Here is an 18,847-nt window from a genome sequence, read left to right as displayed (position 1 = left end):
CATAGTCCCCGCTTGGTGTGAGCACTGAGGACTGATCCTCAGCTAAACAATCATCCGAGAAGGAAAAAGTTGTCCTTGTGCAACCTGCAGTTGGACATTGTTCGTCGTCTCACAAGCTTGCCGCTTATATTCTGCGGGGTTATGCGATCTTAATGCAATGGGCTGATTCTTACCTCCTAATTTCTGTGTTTTCCGTTCTGATGAAGATGTCATTCCCTATCCTGCGATTCGCGACTCTGGTTCTGCGCCGAAACTGAATTGGCATGTACTTTGGAACCAGTGGAGAAACAAAACTGTCAATTGTAATCGTCGGAATAGGAAACAAGTCAACACCGCTACTACCGAATAAATCGATAACCACACAACAATGTCGCGGTCGCGGTCGATGTCGACCGCTGGCAGCGATCGTGGAGATCGCCTCGAACCGAAACTTTTGCGCGCTGCGGAGAACAATGATATCGATGGCCTGAAACACATCGTTGAAGTCGCTCGCGACAAGGGGCAGTTGAGTCCGGCATTCCTGGAACTTGGACTGATGAGGAGCTGTGATCGCGGGCGTGTAGAGGCAACTCGATTCCTTCTGGAAGAGGGCGCAAGCTTTGAAGGAGCCGGAAATCGTGCGCCTCCAGTGTTTCGCGCAACAGAACGCAACCAGGTGCAGATTGTGAAACTGTTGCTCGATGCTGGCGCCACGCCTGAGTTTCGCGACAAGAAAGGTCGAACGGCGCTCATGACAGCTGCATGGAAGAACCACTGGCATGTGCTGCAGCTGCTCATCTCCAGGGGCGCCGACGTCAATGCGACAGATAACCGGAAACGCAACATCTTGCACAACCTGGCGGCTGACAAGCAGTGTGACTGGGGCGACGATGTGGTTAATATGCTATTGCGAACGACGTGCGACCTTGGTGCTCGTGATGAACTCGGCCGGACACCACTGCATTGGGCCTGCGCAACGGGGAAAACCCATTTTGCGGAATTGCTGCTCGAATGCCCGCACGGCTGTCCATCAACATACATCGATGCCGTCGACTTGCGAAATAAGACTGCATTACATATGGCCACTGCCCACGACCGGGAAGACGTCGTGGAGCTGCTGGTGGAGAACGATGCCGATGTCAATGCCCGGAGCGACGGTGGATGGACCCCCCTTCATAATGCCTCTGACAAAGGCTTCCAAAATATTGTTCGGCTACTGATAAAAGAGGGTGCGGACGTCAATAGTCAATTGCTGAATGGTATAACCCCCTTACACCTAGCCGCCCAGGCCGGTCATACAGATGTTGTCGAATGCCTCCTAGAGCGACCGGAGCTTCGAAGACGCACTCGAGATACCTTTGGAAGCACTCCCTTCTTGCGGGCAGCCCAGTTCAAGCGGAAAGACATTGTGAGGCTGCTGGCTCCTTTTAATCATGTTGAAGCATTATCCGAGGACGCCATTGGTGCATGCAAGGGCTTTGACGCGACGATTGTTGACTTTGGCAACTTTCACAACGAAAATCGAGTGAAAAAAGTTTCCGTTTACGAACTGCTGTATGGCCGCGACTCGAAGAACCCTCGTAAACAGGCCATCGCTACGCTCCCGACGAATGTGAAGGCAACCGAATTTCGATGGATACACCTGCCTGCTAATAACATGGCCTGGGTTGAAGCATTGATGACCAAGTCGTTCATTGAAGAAGGCGCTGGTGATATTGAAGGTTTCAAAGGCCTCGAAAAATCTTTCAATCACCAGCATCGCGGACAACGCCCGCATTCGCACTTTATGAGACCCCTATGCCAAAGTACTCCTCGAGCACCGCGGAACAGAGATGAAGACGAGGAAGGAGAAGACCAAAAATCTCCGGAAAAGGAAGAAGATCCATTGCCGCGCCTGGTAATCAACGGACCAGCAATCACCAAACCCCCTGACACGCCGCCCCCTTCTTTCAAAAAACGAGAGACTGGACTGAGCAAGGAATCCCAGTCACAAGACGACGACAGCGCCTCGGGACGAAAATCGCGAGGCCAATCGAAACGCAACAAAAGCGGGAAAGATGCATCCAAAAGTGAGAAGAACAAGCCGAGCCACGGCGTTGACAAAAAGATGCGACCCTCCTTGTCCCCCTCGTTGAGAGAACCGACTCCAACTGTCCGAAGCAACATCTGCATGTTTATGCCATATCTCCATTTTGAGACAACTGAATGCCAGCAGAAGATGCGAGAAGCAATCATAGAAGCAGAGAAGAGAATAACACCTCTTCCGAGGTTAACAAGAGAATCCACACGAGATGAAATGTTGATTCGAGCTCATGTTAATTCCTCGAATGCGTCGCTTCATGTCCGCCGCACGCTGGACCAGTTTTTTTACCCAAATATAGATACCAAGACTCGCGACACAGATCAAGTGGTATATCGATATCAGAAGCGATGGGATGAGCAAATAACGAGAGACCCGAAAATATTCATGGTTGATCAGTTGTGGATGTGGATCCTAGGCAAGAATCTAATCGTCACTAGCTTTCCACAGCGGTGGGAGCAACCAAAGAACGATCCTCTCAATGTGCTGGACGGGATTATTGAAGACATCAATTCAAAGACACGCGAGCCGGTACGATCCGTATACGAGCTGGCCACTATTATCAGCGGTCGTTGTTCGGGTGTCTTTGACCGACATCGCATGGGAGATGAGGAATACCAGTTCCTAGACATGTTTGAATCCTCCATCGGTACCGCGACAGATCGCGAGACTGTTCTTTTTAGAGAATTCAACATTGCTTCTGCACAAGCTTCAGAGTGGCTGAAGCACCATCGGCAGCTCAACTTGGGCCGCGGTAGTTATCTAAGCGGTGACAATGATGACGATGATGATGATGAAAACACGCAGCCACTCTTTGTTGATAAGTTACTTGATATTGGCCAAGAGACAGACCTTCTTGCGGAAGCCAAGGATATACGAGACGAGCTCAATATGATCCGCACTGTGCTTGAGTATCAAAAACAGGTACTAATTGATCTTCAAGATGCGATATGTGAGATTTATCTCGGACAGCATAAATCGCAAAGCGAACTAAAGAAAAAGTTCCGAGAACAACAAAGAATTGTCGAAATGCACGTCAAGGACGTCGACCGAATGGATAAACAGACTGAACGCATCTATCACTCAATCACAGATCTGCTCGACCTGAAGCAAAAGCACGCCAACGCTTTCGAGGCACGTTTTGCGCGCGATCAAGCTGCAGGGACTGCCCGACAGGGGAAAACGATCATGATGTTTACCGTCGTGACAATCGTGTTTCTGCCTTTGTCCTTTATAGCTTCATTTTTCGCTATCAACGTTGAAGAATTTCCGCACGAACCGAGTGGGAATACCAATCTGCCGATTTCCTACGTGTCCAAGTACATTTTCGGTATCGGATTCGCTATTTCTATTCCTCTTGTCCTGCTCGCTCTCTCGGTTGATGACATCCGCCACGGGGCTCGAGCGGTGTATCGCCGCATCCGCGAATGGCGGCTTCGCAACAGACAAGGGCCGAAAAGCCTTCTCCAAACCCGTCATCAACAACAACATACCCTCGATTTGACCAATAACAAACAAGGCAGCATGGCTGCCCAGGCACTTGAAATAGAGCGTATTCTCAGCGGCGCCAAAGTGAGACAGAGCGTTGAATCTGATTATTTTGGTGGAGGGTTGTTGCCTGTCGCGACGAGGAACACTGCTCGAAGGGGTGCTACTACGACTCCATTGCACATATATGCAAATAATCTCGCCGCTGAAAAGGGGTTCTCTATGAGAGGAACCAATATGATGTAGAATATGTGCTTAAAACAAATTATATTTGATGATTTTACGATATGAATGACAATTTAAAATGTTTGTTTACAACAGATGATGTTTCGGGCCATATGTTATCATATTTAGGTTGTACTATAGCAAAGTGTTAATTGTCCTGGATTGGATATTTTTAGATACCAATGACGTCTACCCTACTTTACTATATCAGATAAATGACATGACGGAATAGAGCCGGTGATTAAAAAACTAACTAATTCTTATTATTAAGGGTACTTGAAAAAAAAAAAAGAACCAAACTTGGTAAATTGGCAACATGGGATTGTGGGGAGCCTCGGATCCGGCATCGGATCCGAAGCGCATAAATATGAATACCAAAAATCACACAATATTTTAGAAATCTGTTATTTTCTGGAATATTTAGCAAGAACAACAACAAAATGGCAAACTCAAAACTACTGCGAGAAGCTGTGGTCATTCTGGGTGCTGGCACACAAGGAAGACGCCTAGCTTACATGGTACGGATTCGGAATCACCAGCATTAACCCGAAATTCTTGATCACCTGAAATATTAATATATATTTTATTATTTTCTCCGTTTAGTGGTCTAGTACTGGAAAGCCTGTTCACCTGGTTGATCAACAAGAGAGCCAATTATCGCAAGGACTCGACCACGTCCATCAGCTTCGTACATCGTCTTCTTCTATTTCTACTAATTGGGGTAAAATCACAACATCCAAGCCAAGCAGCCTCAAAGAAGAGTTGGAAAAGGCTTGGTTGGCAATTGAGGTCCGTGGAAGGAAGAATTTGCTATTATTGACCCATTGATCTCCTAACTGCTTGTTTGCTGCTAGTGCGTGCCAGAGAATTTCGCCTTGAAACAGAGCGTAATCAGCCAACTCGACAACTTGGCTCCAGATCAGACAATCCTTGCTTCCAATTCTAGTAGCTATGTGATTGGGGAAATTATTGAGAATTTGTCGCTCAACAACCCGCGGAGGGTACTCAGTGCTCATTGCTGTAAGTTTATTCCTCTCTAATTGTAGTATTTTGGAAATATCAAATCTGATCGCGGACCGCATCAAGACTGGCCACCGGAAACTCCAGGTGAGTATTGGCCACAATGAAACCTGTATAACTCTCACCGAACCAATTACTGATTAACTAGCCATTGAAATAATGGGATACGAGCAGACTGACCCGTCTATCATTGACCTGCTTGTCAAAAAGAGCGAAGAACATGGCTTTACCCCATATAGAGTGAGGAAGCCATCAGTTGGATACATTTATAACAGGTTAGTTGTATTGCTCCTAGCCATAGTCTTTATTAAATGTACGAAGAAAGTAAGCTAATATATCTAACAACACAGAATTTGGGCTGCCATCAAGCGAGAAACACTACTCACTTTATCAGAAGGTGTGGCATCCCCGAATGAGATTGATGCGATTTTCAGAGATGTTCTGAAGACACCAAAAGGACCATGTGAGCTCATGGATGTGGTTGGTTTGGATGTTGTCTTGGATATTGAAAAGCACTATGCAGAGACGCGTAAAAACTTACCTAGTGAACCACAAAAGTATTTACAGGACATGATTGATGCAGGTAATCTTGGAGTGAAGAATTCCAGAGGATTTTATAAGTATCCTAGGGAATGAGTGTGGCACTTCTTCGGTTTACCTCGGCAGGAATGAAATAGCTTGTCTGTATCTTGATGTCAAGCGGAACTACTTCCAATGTTTATCTGTTTATGAGCTATATAACAATTGATAAGTAGAGATATAACGTGATGTGGAACAATTACTTTATTCCACGTGTCAATGACAACTAGATAATTCCCAATCCTCGATACTATTTTTCTGATCCTAGTCCTAGATATTGACAGTCATTTTATTGACTTTCCTCAAAATAGATAAATACAAGAGATTACCGAAGAAATGAAAAACAAGGAAACCACTACCAAACAACAGACCGTTTACCTAATGCCCCTGGTACGACCCGGTGGAGGATATTACCATTTACGGAAAGCGGCTCCAACGGACATCGTGCCGACCCCACATAGTACTACTCCGCAGATATCATGCTTCTTATTTTTCTGTTTATTGCAATAGAAGTTTGAAAAAAAAAATCCATCGGAGGCTGATTCCAAATTCAGTGTTTGCCACTGTCAAGAAATTCGACTACAAGTACCTATTTAGTTGCTGTTTTCCTCTTCCCTCCATCGTTTCAATTGGGACATAAACGGCATCTATTAGCCAGTACAACGAAACTGAACCCCGAATAGAGCCCTTTTCTTCAAAACAACCACAGCAGCACAAAATGGCCGCCAAAGAATCCATCAAGGTAACACTCCACCAGTTGGCCAAAATGATCGACCACTCTCTTCTCCATCCGACCATGACCGATGCCGACATCTTAAACGGCCTGAAGATTGCACGTGAATACAACGTTGCTACAGCTTGCGTTAAACCATACTTGATCCCACTCGCGAAGAAAGAGCTTGCTGGAACTGGTGTCTTGGTCTGCCCCGTTGTTGGTTTTCCTCATGGGAATAGCACCACTGAAATGAAAGTTGCAGAGGCTACCGATGCTTCCAAGGCAGGCGGCGCAGAGGTTGACATGGTTGTCAATATTGGAAAGGTCCTTGGCGGCGACTGGGAGTACGTTACAAGGGAGATTGGCCAGATCAACGACGCCGTTACGGCCAATGGTGCTATCCTGAAAGTCATTTTCGAAAATGACTATCTGAAACCCGAGCATATTGCTCGGCTATGCGAGATCTGTACTCAGCTTGGCGTGGCCTTTGTCAAAACATCAACTGGGTATGGATTTGTGAAACAGGCGGACGGATCCTACAATTATCGAGGGGCTACAGTGAAAGACTTGAAGTTGATGCGAGAAAAGTCAGGCAGCAAAGTGCAGATCAAGGCTGCTGGGGGTGTGAGAACATTGGACGATTTACTACATGTGATGAGCATTGGCGTTACTCGCATTGGGGCTACAGCTACGGTAGCCATATTGGAGGATGCCAAGAAACGTGGCATTGGCAACGAACCTGTTGAGGTTTCATTTGAACTCATGCCAGAAGACGGTGATGCTGGTGGCTACTAAATGGGAAATTTGTCAATTATTAATATACAAAGAGGCTGTTTTATCGCTATAAAGGTAAATTTCACCGATATATCGATTGAAAACCAAAATATCAGGACTGAAGTTGAAATTCGCTTCAATCTGCAAAGGCCCGGTTATCTAAACACCATATCCACGCCTGTTCACACCCGGAAAAATCATCTGTGGCAAGCCAATCTAGGGAGGAGTCTATGAATGTTTGTTCTAGTTGTGATTCGAATTGAATTGTTGAGGTTGGCATGACTAGAAGAGATCAGTCAATTAGTTTCTGGAATTTAACAGCCGTGGGATGTATTAGTGGTACCTTGATCTAGTTCGGACACCTCTTGCGACAATGCATAATCTGTTCCGTTTTGAAGAGAAGGGATATTTCTGGTAGATTCCGCCCCAGACAGTAAATCAGAAGCATTTTGCGAGCTAGGTTCTACACTGGGCTGCTGAGTAGCACTGGGTGATAACTGCACGAATTGCTGTAATTCAGCAGGCGGAACAGTCTGACGGGGAGTAGGTGAGTTAGATCCGTAAGAACTTGTACCAGCTATTAGATTTTTAGATTTCAACGGCCGAGAAATGTCTAGCATGGCGTTTAATTCTTTCTCCATGACATGTCTTGTTAGCCGCTGGAGGATTTCTAGACCTTGCACAGCTGACGGGGAACGGTCTTTTAGCCTCGTTTGTATATTCATTAGTCGATGCAACCCACTTTTCGACTCATGGGATTCTTGGCTTAGAGGCTCAACACTACTGAGTATACCAAGTGTGACTCCGGAGGTGAAAGCATGAATACTAACAAATGTCGCTGCATAGGTTCCAGAAACTAACCCCGATATTGGCATCCAGGCAATTTCGGACGTATTCAAAGCCGCCTCGCGACAAGATTTTAGGGAGAGGAGAAAAGGATCTGCGTAATCCAGAGCATCCCAAGAGGGCGCTGTAGGTTGCGTTGATTTCTGCTTACTTACTAATTTGTATGAAAGCAGTGGCCGGTGGACAAGTATCCTGGTATTTTCATATGCGAGCTTGAGGGCCAATGCCTGTAGCTGAAAAATATGTTCTTCAAAGCGAGGACTAGAAGCCCCGATGTCTGTGTCCATGTCATCTAGTGAGGAATAGCTAGTCTGGACGCCGGTGTTTCCTCTAAACTGCAATCTCGAAGGGATTTCTGCATTCCATAATCGTAACTTAGTGTCGAACCCCACAACCTGCTTCATGAGACAACGTAGATCATCAGTTGAGCCGACTGAGGAGGTTGGATTTTCAACATTAGAAACCGAGCCAATCCCATAGAGATCGGCCAAGATTGCCTTGATAAGCACAGACAACTTAGACATGAAATATTTGTAAGACAGCAACGTAACATCGCATTTCAATGGTTCGTCGAACGATGTGGGTGATTGAACAAACTGCAATTTTGCAGATGGATCCAAAGGCTCCACATCACAATCAGTGTCTTTGATGCTATGCGGATACCCGTATGACATGGAGCAGAAGGTCTCGATTTCGTAGATAGCCCACCAACAACGCTTTCTGGTTTCGTTTTGATTTCGCAGATCCACCGAAAGGGCTGAGTCCGATCCACTGCGAGAGATTTTCCGATGCAAGTTTAGAGCTTGGGCAATGCGTAACCCACAGCCACACACTGGCCATGCTAGCCCAGGAGACCCATGGAAGAGATAATATGTCCCCAATAAGACGCAGGTCTGCACGGCCTCTAGGGACTCCAAGGAGACGATATCTAACAACTTGGATCTAATAGCGGCAAAAATACGCCCTCCAAACTTTTCGTAATCGAAATTACGCCTGGCCAGTAGGCGCTTTCTATGGGTACCGACGTACTGCATGGCGATGGCGATCACCATGAGAAATACACTGAGGAAGCCTATATCTGAATTTTTCAGTGCTGTTCGGTTGTTGGCAATTTCATATAGATTCTGCCACCGTTTCCGGAATTCATCCTGGTGGAATATGAGCATGAACCAATGGACTCGATCGAAGTAAGTATCGACAAGTAAAGCGGCAACTCCGAAATCCGGAAGCAGCTCTAGCAGGTCAGAGACAGCCAGTCTAGATGAGTGTGCTACTCCTCGAATAGTGCCTAACTTTTCGTTACTAGGATTGAGAGTTGACGCATTCTCGAAAGCTGTCCCTGGTCCTTCATTCGGAAGTCTTTCTCCTGAGCTGACAAAGTTTCTTTGCTCTCTAGCAATGGCAGCTGTCACTGAAAACCCAGGACTATTTGCGTTATAAAACCTAAAGGCCTTTTGAAAGATTAGCAGTCTGGAAAGCGAAAAGATCAGGTTTGCCCACTCTATCTACTAGAGACATCGTAGAGCTAGATCGCCACGGTCGGTCGCTGTTATCCGCTATTTGGTCATTCGCTTGAGCGCTTCCATCCTCCAATATGATACTGTTTGAGTCATCCCCATGCCGTGAAATGTCACCATTGTCTTGAGACTGATTGTTTTCGGGTGGGGGGTCGCCCATTCGGGCTCTCTTGGGTTGAGGGTCGAGTGCTGAGCTCATGCAGGTACCATAGATCTTCCATTTCTCTGGTGAAGGAGGGCGACAATCGACACCTGTCCGAGTACACGGCACACATGGGCGTTGATTATCGCACTAGGAATGTCAATCGAATTAGATATCATCGAACACACCCGCAGTAGGTGCGTAGTAGCCTACCTTGAGTTTCTGGCGCCGACAACGCTGGCACGCTTTAGAGACTTTCCTGTAGGCACGGGAGTGAGGAGTTGATGCCATGTTGTCCATAATCGCTCTTGATCAAACGAAGAAGCTGGTCAAAACTCTAAAACCTTATAAACTTTTCAATCCTTGAATAGAAAACGCGGGGATAGCGGAACGTCAGTGTCTATTCTTAGTAATCAAAATTACATAATATGCTCTGACTTAACCATATTCCAACGGTCAGTAACATAAGTGAGATGATAGGAAGTGATCAAAGCAATAATCGATTAAAGTTACATGGGATATTTTTTTACAACTATTCATAACTGTACAAATGTTTTTCAATTTTTGCGGAGACCTGGTGGCCACAAAAGAGGCAAGAGATCCCACCGGAGCGGATTACTGTTTTTGGTAACGCTAACCAGGTTCTGGAGAAATTTGAATATAATGCGACAAATACGTTTCGGGGAAAACAACGAATACAAGATTGAGCCTGCAGCAGCGGAAAAGAGCCAAATATATATACGCAGCGACAGCCTCGACTTTTGGAGTTCACTGCTGCCTAGCAGGACAGTACCAGTCATGCCGAATCTTTAGATTCATGGGTATTGCACGCCACCCAATCACCAACTCCACATACACTCCTATGCTCTGGAATGGATCTATCGAAAGATGCCGCCCAAAAGTTTTATGGTGTACGTGCCAGTTTTCAATATTCTGGAATATATTATAGTTTTATACATCACCATTGTTTGTTTGTCTTAGTTGCATTAGACAGGAGAACGACGGATTTCCTAGAACGGCAATATAAAACATGTAAAGTATTTGGCAGCAATGTGTACATTCATTCGTCTAAATTCTACATACGTAGTCGTCTAGATAATATTTTCTAAGAAGACTCACCTATGCTATGAACCCTGCAGGATCTGCACAATAAAAAGGGACTGAACTACCTAGAACCCCGCAATACCCGCCTCCACACTAGCATTAAACCCGGTCCATGCCCTGCCCGAGAAAAAGTGTAATATTTGCTCCGCCCGTACCTTACTTTTAACCAGACTCCTATCTCGCCGTTCGTTGGTCGGAGGATCAGGGATGAGCTTGTTGTCTGGGCGAAGTGCCCTGAGTAGAGTGATGACATCGGTCCAGTTGAATTCGTGGACAAAGCCAAAGATGCGCTCGTCCTTGATAGAGGTGTCAAGAAGGGCGGCGACATGGAGACGGGCGCAGTCGCGGACGTCAATGTAATACTCTATGTGATTTGCTGTTAATTTCCTTTTTTCACCATTTCTTTTTTCTCGCTTGACTCTTTGGTAGTATATCGGATCGGGTATATATGTACTTACGGGGTGGAATCATTTTTACGAACATGTCATCACCTTTCAATAGGCTGCGTATCATGCTCATGGTTGAGCCCCCGATTTCTGGATGCAAGGTCGGGCCCGTCTATTTCTTGTGTCAGCCAGAGGAAAAAGAGAAAACGAGAGGTCCAGCCAAAAAAGGAAACGTACATTGAAATTAGGTAGAACAGAATTGAAAACAAAGCCTGGCTTGTTTTCCTGGACCCATTTCCAGGCTGTCCTCTCACCCTCTGTCTTGGAGGCGCCATAGACATTTAATGGCTTTTCGCCTTCTGGCGTATTTGGATCCCAAGCTGCTTTGACCGCAGTCTCGTTCCAGCTATCTTCAATACAATTAGTTTCTTCTGTCCAAAATCCAGGGATGTGATTAGACGTACTCTCGTCTACAACAAGCCCTTCATTATCTGCCGTCGGCCACAGAGCTGCACTTGATGAGGACGTGAGCACAAACCGTTTAACGGATGCCTCTTGAGCAGCTGCATTCAGAGCATTAGTAGTAAGATTGATAACTACTGGAATGACCTGGTTTGGATCAGTGTCAAAGCTGACATCCGATGCCTATAAAAGTATTGTCAGCCCTGTGATATAAGAAGTCAAAGAAGAAAGCAACAATGCACTTACTACATGTATAAAGCCCGCAGCCCCCTTGATGACATCCTTGTAAACTCCCTCAGCAGCAAGATCAGGCAAAACCACTGTTTGGAATTTTCCCTTGCCGTATTTTTCTTCAAATAGCTGGTCTAGCCACGGCTTTTCCGAACGCACAGTCCCGCGGACTAGATATCCAAGCCCGACCAAGATGTCGGCAACGTGAGATGCAATATAGCCATTGGCACCCGTGATTACCACGGTTGAGCCTTTGGGTATAGCAAATTCTTGGACCATTTTTTTTTTTTTCAGAATAACTGTATTCTGTTCACTTTACAATGCGTCGAAGCGATATTAGAAGGAAAGGTGTCCTTATTTGAATCTTCAGTTTTTCTTTACTTTGCAGCCGAAGCCTACGAATACGGAGGGAATATGGTGCTATTTATCTCCACAACTGTTACCACAATTATCGACGGATATTATTAGGCGTTCTCATGTTGGCATGGCGTTTCAAGCTAAAAAGGCCGTGCCTACGGATCCGGGCGGACGTGACGGTTAATAATTCGACTCGCTGCTTTGTAACATTTGATGGATCCCGGAGACTTTTAAGCGCAAATATGCTCCCATTACTGCGTATCATTTTCTACTGTGTTTCCCTTTTGGTGGTTATAACCAAACCAACGCAATCCGTATATGTAGCGCGGCCGGTCCGTTTATAAAAAAAATCTTCTACCAACGTGTCTTCAATGTTATATGAAAAGTAACTGTAAAATTACGAAAAGGTTCTCGGATGAATTCTTCCTCCGTTTGGCCATGCCCGGCGGAATTAGTAAAGCCGAAGATAAGTTTTCGTGATGAATCATCGTAGGATCGTCAGCTTAAAGCGGCGACTGACTGCTGATCCAAACATAAATTGTTTGATAAGTCTCATTCCGCCCACCCATTTAGACTGTAATAATCAACCATCCATCCACTCTAGCAACTTCGTTTAACTACGAATTCGGCCTGATAGAAGCTTCATCCAGTATGCCTATTCTGGTTCCAATTCAAGCTAACTAGGTTGTAGGCATTGCGTCTGTAATATTTATCTCTGACTTTAGCTTCGGATTGTCCTATCTTGCCCTATCTTTTCTTTACTTGCAGGCTACATTTATGAGTACGCCCGTCTTTAGTTATGTTTATTATACCAGTGCCTTTATCGCGATGCTTTCTACCATCATTTCAATAGTTGTATCTGCATATATCGCCTACGCCCTTTTAGTGTGTCGCCTCGTCTCTACAGGTTGGTTGTTGGTCTCGTTTTGTGCATGGGTTCTGCTTCGTCACTCCATGCACAGTTTATTAACGACTAAACCTTAAAAATAGACTTTAGTTATTTTTGATTGCTTTAGCCAATCGGCGCGCTTTCAATATATGTTGATAGCCTCGTTCATTATTAAGTGTTGATCCTTTTTATACTTAATCAAGGGTTCAAATGTTCAGAGGCAAGGACTTATAGGGAAATATATTAGTATGTTACTATATCAATATCAGCTTCTAGTACTTATTTATAGAATTCATCTAATATTACCTATTTATTATTTTTATTGACTATGTTGTCAGAAAACGCCTGTAAATCCATGTGTGGATAGATCTGCAAGCCGACTCGGCACCGAGTCGGATCCTGCAGCCAATGAGGAAGGAGCTTCCAAAAGGGGTTTAGTGTATTTGGGAACTCTGCGTGTCCTTCCGAACGCGCCCCTGATAGATTCCAATGTACACAAGTAGCAGAGTACTTAGTGATTTAACAGCAATACTACTATCCGATTACATCCTCAGGCCATTGCCGGCCGCTCCCCACTGACATGCTCCATTCTAGGGCTCTAGACCTCACTTAATTTAATATATATATACATTTACTGCTAGTATTTTAGAATTTTTCTTCTCAAGTATATTATCCATATAACATCCCTACTAGGATTCCATGGCTAGCTAAATATGTCAATTGATGCAGCCATAAACTGCTATGCACATGAGTCGCCTTGTACAATGTTACATGTATATGCCTGCAGGGGATTTAGAGGTGTGTTTCTCCAAGATAATAATTCAAAGTGCGGCATTTTTAGAACCGCAGAAATGTGCCAAGTTGAACTCCGTGGAGATAATGGTAGGTCAGCAGTTGGTTGTAAAAATCAAGTTAAACTCTCTACATAAAATAATAAATCACAAAGAACTTTGTACCTCCAGGGGTATAGCCGCTGCCACAAAATGAATATGAAAACACAATACCTACAAAGAACTGCAAAAGGCCAATAATAAACCTAAGAGCAATACTTAACATCCATCTCAATTGTACTATCAGACTGTTACAGTTGACGCACACCACATTTCGTGCAAAATTCAGTGCTGGTAACTGAACCACAGTCGTTGCACAACCTCGTTACGTCTCTTTTATAGATTGGGTACCCTCCTGAGCTAATTGCTGCTGCTGCTGCCGCTTCTGCGTCTTCTTATACGTGTATACCCGGAACAATAGTCCCAGGACAGCAGCCACCGCACTTACTGTGCCCATGACGATCCCAACGATAGAACCCGTGGACAAGTCGGAGGAGGATGATTTCGATGATTCTGACGTAGAGGTACTACTTGAAGACGTGGCCCCAGAACCATCACCAGTTTGTGTAGACGGGGATACACCGCCATCCCCTCCCGAAGTTGTAGTAGCGGCACTTGTTTTGGGTGGTTGGATCCTAAAACCGTTCACTTGCACCCCCCATATCACTGTAGGCGTCGATAAAGACGTGGTTGTTGTTGTGTAAACATCCCATGTCTCAGCGGCCTGCACAATGGTGATGGTTCCAGTAGGAATAGAAGACTCGCACAAGTAACCCAGGAAAACACAGTAGTGTACGCTTCTGGGCAATAGAAATCATATCCCCCCAACAATGTCGCTGTCGGCGCCGCAGTATCCAGGTTCTGGTACCACCATGGAGATATCTCTGGCGGGTTGCATGCTGGGCTTCCGTCATAGGACTGCGGGGCGTTCAGAAAGAAGTTGCCGCCCGCCTGAAGATATAGGGAAGAACACTGGGCTGGCGCAGACCTCGCTGTTTGTCAAGGGAAGATACGATGTAACAGTGCCCGCACTGGTGATCGGGCCATAGGTAGAAGACATGTCCGCGTAGCAAGATCAACGTAATGTTGAGAATATTACTTAATAATAATAATAGGAGGCGATGAAGAGTTCACGACTGAGCAAAGATAGGCTAGTCATGAATACGAAGCGTTAAGCCTATTACGAAGCCAACATAATTAGACGGATTTACTAGCGCCATTTTTTACCTTGCTAGAGCCATCTACTCATGAAAAAAAAAAAAAAAAACATTTTTTGAAGTATGTGTTTATAAATAATAGAAATACTCTGCTGCTGCTGTTATGTGTACATGAGAATCTATCTGGAGGCGCAGAGTTTCCAATGGTGCTAAACCCCTTCAAGAAACTTAATGTCGGCCTTTTTTTACCATGCCAAAAAGGGAACCCTTATGGGAATTGATGTAAATGGTAGTCTTATTCCAGTTTGACACTTATTGTGCCGATCCGACCACGTACCGAGTCGCCTTGCAGGTTTATCTAGGTTCTGACTCTGTCTAGCAAAGTTGGGAGTGGCGCAAGTAAATCCCTACTTATTACTACGAATATGTTAAGAACATTTCTCTGTTACGTAGGAAAAAAAAATGCGGGGCGGAGTACGGAGTAGATAGAGGTGGACAAATCTAAAGGCGGTTCTATCTTGGCGGTTTATGATCCAAGATCATTTATCAACCTATTCATACATTGAGTGCGCAATTTAATTACTAACTGCTCTCATAGCTAAGGAGTCTTCTCTTCTGGCGAATATTTGGTAAAACACATGTCACGACTTCAGTGCTTGTACTGGCATCTCGATAGAATCCAGCAGCTGTGTAGAATCAAGAACTAAATCATCTAGGAATGAGGTTCCATACAATCGTGAGAAGAAGCTCACTGGTCAGGATCCCAGATCCTACCTATCTTGTCGGGCGTGAGATTTAACAAATACGTAGAAGGAAAGAAGAAAAGAAAAGTCAAACGCGATTTCTAACTGAAGAGTGGCCCAAGTATGTCGATTGCGTTCCATCAACATATGAGAGGAAACGATAACGTAGCCTCAGCACCCATCAAGACAAGTGGCACAATTTGATAAATATGCCGAAGAATTCTTCCCTGTCCGAACATGCTACCACGTATAGAACGCATGGGCGATAAATTATGTGATTTAAAGCCTAGTATCGAAGAAGCAACCAGCCCTCTTTGGGGTGGCGAGAGGAACTGAAGCTTAAATCATTAAAGGCTGGTTCTATGTGTCGATATGATGGGAAATTTTCGTCGAAACGCTTTCTAACGCCTCAATAGGCGGTAGACTATGTGTTGTCATGGGGGTGTCGCTATTGCCTAACCCTTCCTGATGGGCGGTTGAAGTTGGAGATTTGCTGCCGGTAGCATAGATTACGCTGTATATTTTACTTTGTAGTCTCTAGGCTGAGGCGACGGCCAGAAATGCCAGCCCACCCGGATCATACGGGTTGTCAAATGACGGGAAGGGCATATCACCGATCAATATTTCACCCGCTGCGAGGCAAATGGAATTCTGCAAGATAATGGCTGTATGCCCGAAGATATTAATAAAATTCCCCCCTCTAAGACTTTGACTTGTGGGTTACCGGTCGACTACAACACAGCCCAACACAAACGCCCAATAACATCTTTTCTATATAGAACCTATATTGTTAGAAAAGGATCTGATAGACATTTGATAATGTATCCAATCCATTAACAGTGTTCTAAATATGTGTTTAGCAGATTGGCATTGGAGTAATTGAGATATATATGTTTGTTATGGTTGACGTTATTCTGAATAAACATTGAAACATTGAAGCCAAACGAAATTGATCATTGATAGCGGCGCAAAAGATTTTATGTGTCTTCAAATGTTCGGCACCGGGCGAGGCTTACCAACTCTCTCGTAAGCATTCATAAACCGCAAAAGAGTTTCCTCCTCATTGGCCTTTGCTAAGAGACATAAACCGAACGGCCGATTATTATATCGAAGTTGCCCTATCGGGACCGTGGCTACAGGGTATCCTGAGTTTGTCAGTAACCAAGGATTGGACAACACCAATGAGCAATTTACCTGCAGCGGCAGCATGAACGCACAGCGGCGAGTCTCCGGGAGCAGCAATGATGTTGATTTTTTCCTTATCAAACGCATCGTCGAGAATATCTTTTGCAGCATTACGAAGATCCAGTTTTAAAGCATCTATTTTCTCCTTTTCGTCATTGCTGTTCATTGCCCCCTCTAAATCATTTTGCTCCGTGAATGCTGTTGTCGGTTAGAAGGCTCAAGTGGGGGGCAGTTCCTGGCTTTAACTTACGAGCAGGCAGCGCTGTTTTGGAATTGTCTCTGTTGTACTTGACAATATCCGCAACGCTACTCACAGGGCATTCGTCAAACGCCTTGATGAATCTAGGGATACAAACATTTTTGAAGTCCCAATCTAATAAGCTGTTAGTGAATTTGCCACTTGTTAGATGATGTGACTTACATGCGATAGGTAGTATATCCGACAGTGTTGAAACATCCTTAAGATCAATTGGGTACTTTAAAGAACAACCATGGCTTTTCAGGCTAGAAACTGTATCTTCGTACTCATCTACCTAAAAATATTTGTCAATTACTTTGGATACCTGGTGAAATAGACATGGCATACCATTTGCTCTGCTGTTCCTTCAAATTGCGTACAAAAATCAGATGCCATGGTCCATACCTTCGGATCCAGAAAGCCTATGGAAAGGCCTTCCCAGGAGCCCGATGGAGAGAAGTTAAATGTCCGATCGAGTAAAATCTCAGAAAGCACGCGTACGTCTTCCGCGGATTTTGCCATAGGGCCTGCGCTATCAAAGAAATCTGTCATGGTATGCAGTCCAGTAACATCTTGAATCCCGGTAGTAGGCTTGAGCGCGTACAAAGCTGCGCGGGTTGAAGGAGTTACGATGGAACCAATTGTCTCTGTAGCCATGGCAAGCGGACTGAAGCCGGCAGCTACAGCTACCGCCGAACCAGTAGATGAACCTCCAGGAGCCTGTTATATATCAGTAAAGATTTGATATAGGATTTTAATGGTCAGTCTCACTGAGTGACCAAGCAATTTTTCATTCTCCTCCAACTTGCCGACGTAGGGTGACAGCGTCTGGCCGCCATGCGCAGACCAACCCGGCATCATCGTGGTCATTTTCATGCCAGCAAATTCCTAGTAACTGTCAATCGGATATAATGAGATTAAAAAGTAATCTTACTCACAGTCATGTTACCCTTTCCCAGGATGATCAGGCCACCGTCAATTAACTGCTGAGTGATGACTCCATTCTTCGACGCCTTGGATCCGATGAACGCGCGCGATCCAACCGTTGTGCTCATACCAAGATCCGACGCGGTGACAAAGCTGTCCTTCAAAATAATCGGAATTCCATGAAATGGTCCCCTGAGTTTACCTTTTTGACGCTCCTGGTCTAGAGATCTGGCAATTGCGAGAACGTTATCCCGCTTGGCCGCCGAGATCAACGCATTGAGAGCAGGCTCATGACGATCAATCTGCGCGATATATTCGTGCACAATCTGGACGCTCGTGATTTTGTTTTCTTGTAACAACCGCTGGAGTTCGGTCGCATTTGTGGTAAGGACGTTGAAGGCCATTCCTGCGCTTTTGAGGATTCAATGTTTAAAGATGAAGACGAGCGAACAGGCAGGCGCATTGCGGATTTTTCATCTCGAGGCAGCGCGAGCACGTGCTCGGCTTAAACCATTGCATTTTGGCTGCCTGGAGTCTTACAAAATTTACCATAATTATTTCCACTTGCGTTTTTATTGAAGTTCATATTGGAGTATTTTACGATGGTTATTTATATATGTCGAGGCCTAGTTTAACCTCATCAATTGATGCTTGTGAGGTTCCCATAATCGAACCAACCCCCAACGAATATTTAACATTTGAATGTACTTGACTATTCGGCAGTATCAAAAACAGAATTCGAATTTACCCAGTCAACCATCTGGTGATACTTGCGACACCTGTGTGGAAGTCCTCTAGTCTCAACCTTGCCACTTTCGTCGGATTCTACCAAGACATATACGGTCACATCACTCAGGCAAGTGAGAACATTTCTCAATGTCTCGATGCAATGATCTACATGGTGTCGCCGTGTTTTATTTCCGCCACTGAAAGACGGGAGTTGGCTATAGTCCCAATGATGTCGATAGATAAA

At 45.0% G+C, this 18,847-nt stretch overlaps 7 protein-coding genes across 7 annotated transcripts; 3 read left to right on the top strand and 4 right to left on the bottom strand.

Moving 5' to 3' along the window:
- Positions 1–367: 367 nt before the first annotated feature.
- TRUGW13939_09145 (uncharacterized protein) lies at positions 368–3,793 on the top strand (the record flags this gene model as incomplete). Its single annotated transcript, XM_035492270.1, has 1 exon — positions 368–3,793. The coding sequence occupies one exon, from the start codon at positions 368–370 to the stop codon at positions 3,791–3,793; it is 3,426 nt and encodes a 1,141-aa protein (XP_035348163.1).
- Positions 3,794–4,212: 419 nt separating this feature from the next.
- Positions 4,213–5,428, top strand: TRUGW13939_09144 (uncharacterized protein; the record flags this gene model as incomplete). Its single annotated transcript, XM_035492269.1, has 6 exons — positions 4,213–4,290; positions 4,376–4,561; positions 4,627–4,792; positions 4,859–4,879; positions 4,941–5,067; positions 5,143–5,428. 6 exons carry the CDS (start codon positions 4,213–4,215, stop codon positions 5,426–5,428), a joined length of 864 nt encoding a protein of 287 aa, XP_035348162.1.
- Positions 5,429–6,089: 661 nt separating this feature from the next.
- Positions 6,090–6,881, top strand: TRUGW13939_09143 (uncharacterized protein; the record flags this gene model as incomplete). Its single annotated transcript, XM_035492268.1, has 1 exon — positions 6,090–6,881. One exon carries the CDS (start codon positions 6,090–6,092, stop codon positions 6,879–6,881), a length of 792 nt encoding a protein of 263 aa, XP_035348161.1.
- Positions 6,882–6,996: 115 nt separating this feature from the next.
- TRUGW13939_09142 (uncharacterized protein) lies at positions 6,997–9,656 on the bottom strand (the record flags this gene model as incomplete). Its single annotated transcript, XM_035492267.1, has 4 exons — positions 6,997–7,142; positions 7,204–9,157; positions 9,216–9,515; positions 9,579–9,656. The coding sequence occupies 4 exons, from the start codon at positions 9,654–9,656 to the stop codon at positions 6,997–6,999; spliced, it is 2,478 nt and encodes an 825-aa protein (XP_035348160.1).
- Positions 9,657–10,534: 878 nt separating this feature from the next.
- Positions 10,535–11,827, bottom strand: TRUGW13939_09141 (uncharacterized protein; the record flags this gene model as incomplete). The annotated part of the gene is made up of 5 exons (XM_035492266.1): positions 10,535–10,833; positions 10,928–11,027; positions 11,093–11,265; positions 11,320–11,500; positions 11,564–11,827. 5 exons carry the CDS (start codon positions 11,825–11,827, stop codon positions 10,535–10,537), a joined length of 1,017 nt encoding a protein of 338 aa, XP_035348159.1.
- A 2,122-nt stretch (positions 11,828–13,949) lies between these two features.
- On the bottom strand, positions 13,950–14,684 carry TRUGW13939_09140 (uncharacterized protein; the record flags this gene model as incomplete). The annotated part of the gene is made up of 2 exons (XM_035492265.1): positions 13,950–14,424; positions 14,638–14,684. The coding sequence occupies 2 exons, from the start codon at positions 14,682–14,684 to the stop codon at positions 13,950–13,952; spliced, it is 522 nt and encodes a 173-aa protein (XP_035348158.1).
- A 1,827-nt stretch (positions 14,685–16,511) lies between these two features.
- Positions 16,512–18,278, bottom strand: TRUGW13939_09139 (uncharacterized protein; the record flags this gene model as incomplete). The annotated part of the gene is made up of 7 exons (XM_035492264.1): positions 16,512–16,669; positions 16,719–16,907; positions 16,960–17,082; positions 17,131–17,242; positions 17,296–17,667; positions 17,719–17,835; positions 17,886–18,278. 7 exons carry the CDS (start codon positions 18,276–18,278, stop codon positions 16,512–16,514), a joined length of 1,464 nt encoding a protein of 487 aa, XP_035348157.1.
- Between the last annotated feature and the right edge of the window lie 569 nt (positions 18,279–18,847).

This window comes from Talaromyces rugulosus, chromosome V (genome assembly GCF_013368755.1).
Source record: "Talaromyces rugulosus chromosome V, complete sequence".
Lineage (NCBI taxonomy): Eukaryota > Fungi > Ascomycota > Eurotiomycetes > Eurotiales > Trichocomaceae > Talaromyces > Talaromyces rugulosus.
Note: the sequence above shows the minus strand (reverse complement) of the source record. Positions and strands in the feature narration are given on the sequence as shown.